We start from the raw sequence: 11,450 nt of genomic DNA, 5'->3' as shown, positions 1-11,450 counted from the left end.
TTGCCCTTTAGTGACTGACATATTTTACTCAGCATAATGTCCTCCAGGCTCACCCATTTTGAATAATATTGAATGAGTTCCTTGTTTTTCAGTGCAGCATAGTATTCCATTGTGTGAATATACCACAGCTTTTCTATCCATTCGTTTGTTGATGGGAGAAAAAGAATATTTTTATAACTTTCTGTAGAGCACTTTAAAATTGAGATTTGGTCAACAAATGAATGTATAGAAAAAAATTGTGGTATAGTCATACAATGGAATATTATGCAGCATTGAAAAATAATGAATTTGTAAACCACTACACAGTATGAATGAGCCTGGATGACATTATACTGAGTGAAACATTTCAGTCACAAAAGAACAAATGTTTTAGAACACTGTTTTTATGAAATAGGACTGATGTGGGGGATTGAAGGGTGAAAAGGGAAAGAGTAGACAGAAAATGAACACTGCATTAAAACAGATGAGGGGGAGAACTATGAGGAATGTATGATTAGAGATTATATGTAAGATAGTAATCTGGAACAAATAGGGCATTGCATAGTAGACTGGGGGTGGGAAAAGAAAGGGAGAGGGAGGAAAATGCAACAATGAATGAATGAATACCCAGTATTTCTGTAAACTTTAATTAAAAATACCATTTTTTTTAAAAAATTGAGATTTGGATATTTTACTTTTATTTTTTCCATTTTCTAGAAACTGTTAATCTTTTTTATCAAATTTTTAAATTGTGATTTGAGTGTAAGTTTACAAAGCATATAGCTTTTTTAATCATTTATGTACATTTTGTTCCATAGCAATTATTACCATGCCTCATGCCTGATCATCCATTCATTCCATATTGTCATTCTCTTCACCTATCAAGTGTTTATTATCTGTTAATTTATTTTCTACTCTTCCTCATTACCCTTCCTAGTAACCATATTATAATTATTTTCTCCATGTGTTAACCTTTCTTCAGCTCTTTACAATAGTGATCTTACATAGTATTTGACCTTTTGTGACTGACTTATTTCAGTCAGCATAATGTCCTCTAGATTTATCTAGAATTCTTTGTTCATGAATGTTTTACAGTATTGCATTATATTCCATTGTGGGAACATACGATAGTTTCTCTATAGGATTTGCTTTTTATATTGTATATATATATATTTAGTAAATTGCATGGGAGAAGATTTCTCATCTTCTCCAGTGAAACAGCTGGTGAATTCAAACTGACTGCCTTTGGGTTGACATTGCAACTCCTTATCCAGAAGGAGTACCCACTAGAGTTCCTTCTCTTCTTGGTAATTAAAATCTACTATTCATCCCCTCCTGTTTTGTCAAAGGAACCAAAATAATAAAAAAGAAAAGTTCTTCATTTTGTGTTCCCTGACTAAATAGATAGGAATAAAAGTAGGCATTCTTCTAAGTTTTATTATGTATATTGTCAACAAAATAAATAAAGTTATATTTAAAAAGGAAAAAAAGTGTGAATTCTTACTTATTCTTCTGTTTTTTTCAACCTGGGAGAGAAAATATATATATATTCATATCAGAGTTAATAAGGATTTATTTCCATTCCTTTTGTACTTTCACAAAAAACATGTACACAAGAGTCTCAGGATTAATTTTAATAAGTAGATTCAAGAAGACAGGCGTACAAAAAGGTGATATATATGGAATTCTGCTCTAATTGATAAGTGCTTTTGAATTCACCAACTGCTTTGTGGGAAAAAGATGGACGGTATCCTCCTGTGCACTTATTGTCTCTGAAAATCCACTGCAGAGTCAATTTTGAGTCAGTTCCAACTTATGACAATGAGTTATGTGTTGCTGATTTTGAAAGGGTTTTAAAAATTCATTTTAGATTATTAACTTTGTTAACAATTTTGTTGATGATCAGGATACCAATGCTGATCCCAAAGTTAAGGATCCAAAAGCATGTCGAACAAAAGCATCAAAAACTGATGGAGAAAAAATTGAAAAAGGCATGCGAACGTCAAACGTCAGCTCTCTCCATGACAATGGGACAAGTCATGCCAAAACAGTGCCTTCAACAAGCCTTAGAGACTACAGCAATGGCAATGTGGATCACACACGGAATCCAGGCATGGCCATCCCTCCACTTGCACACAACCTTTCCGCTGTGGCTTCTGAAATGAATTCTGGCATGGGAACTGTCCCAGGAGTTCAGAGTTACAGGTATGAATTAGGAAAATAAGACAAAGCCAAAAGCAAACCCTGCTTAAAGTGAATTTGCAAAATGGAGCTGTCACTTGAGCTGTGTTGCCTCGCTATCAGGCTTCTGGAGTTACCCATTCATGTCAGATTGCGGCTTCCAGTGGCTTTTCTTGCCTTGTGATGAAATGACATGTTGAAATGAAATGTTGTTGTTGATTGCTCTCCAGTTGAGCACGACTCATAGTGACCCTATGAACAAAAGACCTGAAGCCTTTCTATTATTATCATCGTTTCTCAAAGTTTATAGTTTCCAGAGGCATGTTGTTTAGGAAGTGGATGCCACTTCTGCTTCCAATATTACCACCTAAGTATCCAGTCAGATGGCCTCAGGAACAAGATCTGCTGTCCCAAGAGTTAGCATCCAGGCAGCAGTCAAGCCAAGACCTACCAGCACCTAGATTGTCTTCTGGTGAACCAAGAATTTAGGAGCACTTTGTAGATTATGCTAAAGGTTAATAATGAGGTGCAAATTTGCATAAATCACTAGTCTTTCAAGAATATTTTTTATTAGCATTAGATTAAAAAAAAGATTCACCTGAGAAATTAGAGTCATATGATTTAAAATAAGACAATTTATAGCTGTTTTGTCTAACAAAACATAACAAAACTTTTTTATCATAAAAAAAGGGTAGTTATTTGGTTTTGAAGTTCTATTGCTGTGTGGTGTGACTATGGACTTAATGGTACAAGGAAGTACACACCTTTTAGGGATTTTGTTGAAATAAAGATAATTCATTTGGTAAAAGGAGTTCCAGTTTTTGTATACCTTTGAGTCAGAAGCAACCCATAGGTGATCCTCCAGCAAGTTTTCAGACAATTATTCACATGGAAGGGGATTACCCATCTTTCTTGTGCAGAGCAGCTGGTGGATTTGAACCACCTACCTTTGCATTGGCAGTGCATTTCCTTACTAGTAAGCCCCGGAACATCCCCCAGGGAGTCCCTAGATGGGGCAAATGAGATGGCTGATGAGAAATTGGAAGTTTGTGTCTGCTCAGAGATGCCTGGGAAGTAGGCCTGGTGCTCTACTTTGCAGAAATCAGCCTTTCAAAAACCCTGCAGAGTGCATTTCTATTTTGACAAACATGGATGACATACATAAGCCAGGCTGAGCTCAGTGGCAACCGGCTTGGTTTGGTAAGAGTTTTGAGCTAATTAAGGGAGGATGGGAGGTAGTAGTTAAGGGCAGAAAGCTTCATCAGATCTGTGTGCCTTGTATATTTGAGCATAGGCAATGGGTTCTAACTGAACTTAATGACACTTGGTGATGAGTCTTTTGATTTTGTGCTTAAAAAGAACTTATTCTTATTTTACAGAGTGGATGAGAAAACAAAGAAGTATTACATCCCATTTGTGAAACCAAGCAAACATTCTCCTTCAGACATTTTTAATATTAACATGGCCACCCCAGTAAGTGAATTATCTTCGGCAATGTTACATGCTAAGAACAAAAAATTTTATTTGGAGAAATATAATAAATTGAACATTCAATTATGCATATACTAGCTAATTTACTTATGAATAACCACTCTTAAAAGTGATGGTGGTCTGAATCCTGACCTATCCTGAGCCAGTCTCACGCCTCTGACACACCTGCCCACATTACCACACTCACTGTCAATTTATCTCATCCAGGGCCTTCCCTGAGGGTTTTCCTCCTTTGTTGACCCTTCACCCTTCCAAACACTATGTTCTTCTCCAAGGACTGGTTTCTCCTGCCAACATGCCCAAAGTATGCAAGACAGAGCTTTAAAATCCTTGCCTCCAGGGAGAGAGTGTTTATCTTACTTTTCAAAGAGAGGAGTGAACTGGGGTGAGGGGGAGGGCTTGGCGGGGAGAGAAGTGCAGCAATGCAATCCAAATGGAAATCCAAAATCTCTGTAAATGTTCATTAAAAGTATTTAAAAAAATATTTAAGTAAAAAAAAATCCTTGCCTCCAAGAAGCAACTTGGTTTAACCCTCTCCAGAACCGACCTGTTTGTTCTCTTGGCAGTCCGTGGTATGTATGTTCAATACTCGTTTCAAGCACTACAACTCAAAGGCGTCAGTTCTTCTTCTGTCAGCCCTCTGATGCACAGCAAGTAATTGTGAAGAGCATGGCCTGGATCAGATGCACCTTAGTCTCTTGACTGACATGAGTGCTCTTTGATACTCTGGGGAGGTCCCTGACATCAGATTTTCCTAATGCAATTTGTCTTTTGATTTCTTGACTGCTGGTGTCAAGAATGTTGGTTGTGGAGCCTATCAAGCTGAAATTGTTAACAATCTCAATCTCTTAATTTATCATGGTGCTGCCAGTTGGCCCAGTGGTGAGAATCTTTGTTTCTTTGATGTTGAGCTTCAATCCATGTTGCAGCCTGCAGTATGGTCAAGTTCTGGACCTTCTGCAGCAACTGCTTCAGGCCCTTCTCAGTCTTTGAAAGCATGATTGTGTCATCTACATAATGTAGGTTATTGATTAATCTTCCTTCAATCCTGATGCTACATTCCTCCTCATCAAGTCCAGCCTTCTGAGGCTGTTCCACATATTATATGAGAAGTATGGAGAAAGGATGCTTCCTTTATGCTCTCCTTTCTTGATTTTTGAACTATGCAGTGTTTCTTTCTTTTTGTTCTGATGACTACGTCCTGGTCTAAGTACAGGTTTCGCATAAGCCAAATCAAGTATTTGGGAATCCCATTCTTCTTAATATTATCCACAATTTGTTTTGTTCCCCATAGTAAAAAACCTTTGCATAGTCAATAAAACACAAATAGACATTCTTCTGGTACTCTTTGCTTTCTGCCAAGATCTGTCTGACATTGGCAATGATGTCCCTAGGGCCATGGCCTCTCCTAAACACAGCTTGTATTTCTGGCAGTTCTTTGTTGATATACTATTTTAGTTGTTTTTGGATAATCTTCAATAGGATTTTGCTTGGGTATGATATTAGTGATGTTCAGTAATTTCCACACACTATTGAATCACCATTTTTGATAATGGAAATAAATATGAATATCTTCCAAACTGTAGGTGTTTATAGACTTGAAAACGGAAATATTATTACAATAATATCTGTCAAGGTTGTTGGTAGTTGTTGTTGTTGTTGTTGCTGTTGTGTACTATCAAGTTGGAACATAGTTGACCCTCCCTCAAATTTTCAGAAGTAGTTAATTTCCTGGGAGGAGATAATCCATCCTTTTCCCACAGAACAGCTAATGGATTTAAACTGTGTGCCTTTGGAATTGGAGCTCAGCTTTTCTCCACTAGGCCATCAGAGCTACCTTTTTTAATAATAACAATAAACTTCCTTAATTTAATGCTTGTGATAATTTTTTTAAAAGTAGATGAGAAAATAAATGGTCTTATTCTCTTGTCAACCCACCTGTATGAGGATCTACATCTTTCCCCTCCACCTTAAGCGTGATGTCCTTCTCCAAGGACTAACCTCTTCTAGCAACATGCCCAAAATATATGAGACAAAGCTTAATCACCTTTGTCTTCAAGGAGCACTCTGGCTGCACCCTCTCCAAAACACGTCTGTTTGTTCTTTTGGCAGTCCATGGGATGTTCAGTACTTTTCTCTAACCAATACCGCAGTTCAAAAAGGCATTAATTCTTTTTCTGTCATCCTTAATCATTGGCCCCTCTTAATAATACACAAAGTATGTCAGACGAAGTTTCATCGTCCTTGCCTCTGTGGAGCACTGGGATACATTTCCTACAAGAGAGATTTGTTTGTGGTTTTTTTGTTTGTTTTTTTGTTCATATTCTTTGCTGATATCACTATTCAAAGGCATTGATTCTTCTAAGGTAGATAACAAGAACTGTGTGCTGAAAACCCAGCAAGTGTGTTAAGGCCTGCCCTTGCTGAAGAATCAGGATACAGATATTCATCTTTTGACCTTTTATTGCTTCCTATAACTTACAGTGAAATGCTCAACAGATTAAAACTCATTGTTACAGCAGAGCCATGTACAAGGTTCAAAAGCAGCACAAGAAGGAAATATATTATTCTCAAAATAGCTACCAGGATATTTCTTTTTAAAGTTAAGTAAAACCATCAACACTTTTTTTTGCTCAAAATCCTCCATTTGCTTCTCATCTTTAGAGGAAAGGCTACAGGACTTTTTGTACCTGTAAGTTCCCACATGATTCATTCCTTCCATCCTTTCTGCCTTTTGGTGATAAAGTTTACAAATCATGTTGGTTTTTCCTTCAGTCATTCCTACACGTAGTTTTAGAACACTAATAAAAATTGGTTAATGTCATTAATGAAGATTATTAAAAAACAACTGGAACAGTACATAGATAAGGAACTGCCAGAAGTTCAAGCAGGATTTAGAAGAGGCCATGGCACCAGGGATATCATTGCTGATGTCAGATGGATCCTAGTTGAAAGTAAGGAATACCATATGAATGTCTATTTGTGCTTTATTGACTATGCCAAGGCATTTGACTTTGTGGATCATAACAAGTTGTGGCTGACATTGAGAAGAATGGGAATCCCAGAGCACTCCATTGTGCTCATGAGGAACCTATACCTGGAGCAGGAGGCTGTTATACAAATTGAGCAAGGGAGCATTGCATGGTTTGGAATTAGGAAGGGAGTGTGTCAGGATTGTATTCTCTCTCCATAACTGTTCAATCTATATGCTGAGCAAATTATTTAAAAATCTTGACTCTATGAAGAGGATTGTGGCATCAGGATTGGAAGGAGACTCATCAATAACCTGTATTTGGCAGATAACACAACAACCTTACTTGCTGAAAGTGAGGAGGACTTGAAGTCCTTGTTACAGAAGATCAAGGAATTCAGCTTCCAGTATGGATTGTGTCTCAATATCAAGAAAACAAAGATTCTTACCACTGTACCAATAGACAGTGTCATGATGATTGGAGAGGAGATTGAAACTGTCAGCAGTTTCATCTTGCTTGGATCCTCAATTAACACCCTTGGTATGAGCAGTTAGGAAATAAGGAGACACATTGCACTGAAAATCTGCAGTTAGGGACCTTTCAAAATTATTAAGGAGTAATGATGTCAGTTTGAGGACTAAGGTATGATTCAGGCCATAGTCTTTCTGATTAGTAGTTATGCATCTTAGACCTGGACTGTGAATAAGGATGACAGAAAAAGAATTGACGCCTTTGAGCTGTGGTGTTGGAGAAGAGCACAGAATATTCCATGCATGGTAACAGATACGTCTTGGAGGGGTGCAGGCAGAGAGCTCTTTGGAGGCAAGAATGATGAGGCTTGCCTCACATACTTTGGACATGTTGCTAGGAGGTGCTATCCCTTGGAGTGGGACATGATGTTAGGAAGGGTAGAGGGTTGGTGAAGGAGAGGAAGACCCTCAACCAGATGGATTGACATGATGACTGCATCAGTGGGCTCTTGTGTCTCAGGAAATGTGAGGATGGTGCAGGATAGAGCAGGGTTCATGTATTTTGTTCATAGGGTCACTGTGAGTCATGCTTGATTCTACAGCACCTAACAAAAACAGGAAGTTAATGAATTACAGCATCTGATCAATTCTTAGAGCATATGCTTTTCCATTCCCCTAACTTATTTATTTATTAAATTTTACACCCCACTCCCTCCCCTTACAGCCCAGGTTGTCATCCAGCAAGGATTTTATCTTTCTGTAAATCTTTCCATCCCTTTAGGCCATCTCCTAATGTTTTTCCCTTGCTCCATATGTTTCAAACATGCTTATTTCCTTATTTCTGGAAAGTGGCCAATATGTTCCCACCTTTTAGCTTTTTACACTTTTTCTTTTCTCTGCTTAGACTGTTTCTCCTCCAGATCACCCAAAGAATTTGCTACTTCTATTTTCTACCTTATTGTGAGGTATTCTTTAATAACCTCATTGAATATTGTAACTCACTGTCTTCCTTGTCTCTCATCATTCTCTATCCTCTTTTCCTCCTTTATTTTTTTAATTGTATATATTTAACCTACCAAGCCAAAGGTGGTTGATTTTATTCTTCAGCCCTCAGGCCTGGTTTTAATTGTTTTTGGTCAAACATTTTTCTAAGTTTTATAGCCCTGGTCTGTCCATTTACTATACAGAGGTTAACTTGTGGTCACTGTGAAGCTGAACACTGTGACATTGATGTGTCAAATGCAATAAAGGTTACTCATGGTGGACAGTGTTTGGTGGCACTCCCAGATTAAGACAAGCTTGGAAGCAGGAATGGCATCCACTTCCGTAATAGCTTGCCTGCAGAAACCCTATGAAATTGGAGAAATGATGAGTCATACAAGTGTTCAGGTCTTTTGTTCATAGGGTCGCTATGAGTTGTCTATGACTCAACGGCACTTAACAACAACAACAACATATTTAACCTTCTTTGTACTGTACATTTTTATATATGGGCTCAAGTATGTCAGAGATGATGAGGATAGCATAGGGTAGAACCGAGTTCAGATCTGTTCTCCATAGAGTAACTATGAGTTGTATTGGACTTAATGGCACCCAACAACAACAACAAATTATATATATATATATAATAAGTTATAGAACATTTATCTGTGGTTGTTAGGTGCCACTCAGTTGGAAAAAACTCAGAGCTTATCCTGTAAGGTGCTTTTAAAGGCTATAAATTGCATAGGATAAGATTGCCCATCTTTCTTCTGTGGAGTAGCTAGTGGATTTGAACTGCCTGCCTTTGGGTTGGCAGCACAACTCCTTATCCATTAGGTCACCAGAGTTCCCTAGAATATATATGTTGTTGTTGTTAAGTGCTATCAAGTAGAAACTACCTTGTAGCTGACCCTTCAGTGGGTTTTCAGAGGCTATAAATTATGCGGGAGGAGATTGCCCATCTTTCTGCCATGGAGCAGCTGGTGGATTTGAACCACCTGCCTTTGGATTGGCGGCACTACTACTTAACACTAGGACTCCAGAACTTTCTACATCTATTCATATATAGTATATCATGGCTGTTTTCCTCCACTGGAATGAAAGGAAGGGAATCTAGCTTAGTTTGTTTTCTTCACTCCTCTACCTTTGCATCTGAAATAGTGTCTAGCATATCAAAGATGTTAAAAAAATGTGTAAATGAATGAATTCTTTTGGTAAGTAGAGGGGAGTCTGGACGTTTTCTCAGGGGAATATTTTTTTTCTTCGCAAAATTCCCTTTACTTCTCCCATTATCTGCAAAACTACAAAAACAACGTAGCCCTGTTTACATCTCTCTCATAATGTGGATTTTGGATTAGTTTTTCTTTTAATTATTCTCCATCTACAATTTTGTGGAGTATTTTCCTTTTAAATACTCAATAGTGATTTTTATGCATATTTGTGCTGTATAATTCTGTTTACTTTGGAAGATAATTTGATCAACAGGCTTTCCAAAGTAGCTGGCTCAGTACTGTTTTGCTGGAATGGATATCAGTTTGCATTCAGACATTACATAATCAAGGTTGAGTGATAATTCTAGATCCTGTTTCTGTTTATCCCTCCAAGAAGAGGCGAATAAGAAAGGAGGGGGAAGTTATAGGGAGAAAGCTTACTGAGCCCTTAGGGGAAATGTTTGCAAGCAGAGCAAAGCCTAGACCTTCTTAACGTCTAGGTTGAAGATCAGCATCCCTTTTCTCTGAGATGTGAGTAAATGTGTTGTCATAAGCAGCTCTTATGTGCTTTATTTGTCACGCGTTGGATGACACATATGGAAATTTGGTGGTGGTTGTTACTAGGTGCCACAGAGTTAGCTCCAACTCATAGAGACCCCACATATAACAGAATGAAACTTACACAGGCTTGATGCTGTGCCTTCTTCCCAAACATTGTTGCAGCCACTGCATGAATCCACCCCGTCTGAGAGTCTTCCTCTATTTTCTGACTCTCAGTTTTAGGAAGGGTTGTCTCTTTCCCCAGGGACTGGCTTATTCTGATAACATGTCCGAAGTAAGTGAGGTGCAGTATTATCATCCTCTTTTATAAGGAGCGTTCTGCTGCACTTCTTATAAGATAGATTTGCTTTTCTTTTGGCAGTAAATAGTATATTCAATACTCTTTGCTCACACCATAATTCAAGGCATAAGTTCTTTGTTGTTGTTGTTAGGTGCTGTCAAGTTGAGTACGACTCACAGTGACCCTGTGAACAAAACATCTGAATGCTGTTCTATCCTGTGCCATCCTCACCCTTCCTGTCACACAAGCACCCATTGCAGTAGTCACCACATCAAACCATCTGGTTGAGGTCTTTCTCTTCTTCGCCAACCCTCCGCCCTTTATGGCATCATGTCCTTCTCCAAGGAATAGCCCCTTCTAGGAACATACCCAAAGTATGTGAGGTGAAGCCTCCTCATTCTTGCCTCCAAAGAGCACTCTGGCTTCACCTTCTTTCAGACATATCAGTTTGTTCTCCTGGCTGTGAATGGGATGTTCAGTGCTCTTCTCCAAAAGCACTCGTCAAGGGCTTGTCCATCTTTAACATACTTATGCTGTTGTTATTCATTCAGGACAAACTGATAACTGACCTTCCAGCAGGTTTTAATAGGCAATAAATTGCATGGGAGTTGATTGCCCATCTTTCTTCCATGGAGCAGCTAGCTGGTGGATTCAAACCATGTGCTTTGGGGTTAACAGCACAGTTCCTTACCAGTAGGCCAATGCATTGGAGGCAACTGAAAATACCATGACCTGACTTAGATGCACCTTTGTCTTGAAAGTGCTATCCTTGCTCTTTAGTACTTTGAAGTGGTCCTTGGCTGCAGATGTGCCTACTGCAATATGTGGTTGGACTTCTTGCCGATTGTTCCGATTGTTCCGGTGGGACTTGATTGTGGAATTAGGTAAAAGGAAATCCTTGACAACTTTAATCTTTTCATTATTTAACATGATGCTGCTTGGATTAGTTATGAAGATTTTTTTTTATCTTTGTGTTAAGATAGTAATCTTTAAACTTTATCAGAAATTTATGACTTGTTTGTTTGTTTTGCATGTATACCCTTAATCCTGATGCCACATTCTTTCCATGTAGTCCTTCCTGTCTAATTATTAGTCAGCATATAGACTGACTGTTGTTTGTTATGTGCCATCGAGTCATTTGCGACTCATAGCGACCCTATGCACAACAGCCCTAAACCCTGCTCTATCCTGCGCCAACCGCACCGCGTCTGACACACCCATCCTGATTTCCCCAGTCACCGAATCAATCCATCTCATAGAGGGTCTTCCCCTCCTGCGCTGTCCCTCCACCCTCCCAAGCATGATGTCCCTCTCCAAGGACCCA

The 11,450-nt window shown here is 38.6% G+C and overlaps 1 protein-coding gene across 2 annotated transcripts in view; it reads left to right on the top strand.

The window, feature by feature from the left end:
• Window positions 1–11,450, top strand: part of CDKL2 (cyclin-dependent kinase-like 2 (CDC2-related kinase)) — a 75,408-nt gene that overhangs the window by 46,596 nt on the left and 17,362 nt on the right. For both annotated transcript variants that reach the window (XM_006898458.1, XM_006898457.1), the window contains exons 8-9: window positions 1,886–2,184; window positions 3,540–3,633. In XM_006898458.1, the coding sequence (XP_006898520.1) occupies window positions 1,886–2,184; window positions 3,540–3,633 (393 nt within the window). The remainder of the gene's footprint in view (window positions 1–1,885; window positions 2,185–3,539; window positions 3,634–11,450) is intronic.

This window comes from Elephantulus edwardii, unplaced genomic scaffold (assembly GCF_000299155.1).
Source record: "Elephantulus edwardii isolate Elephantulus edwardi_28Jun2011 unplaced genomic scaffold, EleEdw1.0 scaffold00230, whole genome shotgun sequence".
NCBI lineage: Eukaryota > Metazoa > Chordata > Mammalia > Macroscelidea > Macroscelididae > Elephantulus > Elephantulus edwardii.
The sequence above is the reverse complement of the archived record's forward strand: the minus strand, read 5'-3'. Positions and strand labels throughout refer to the sequence as shown.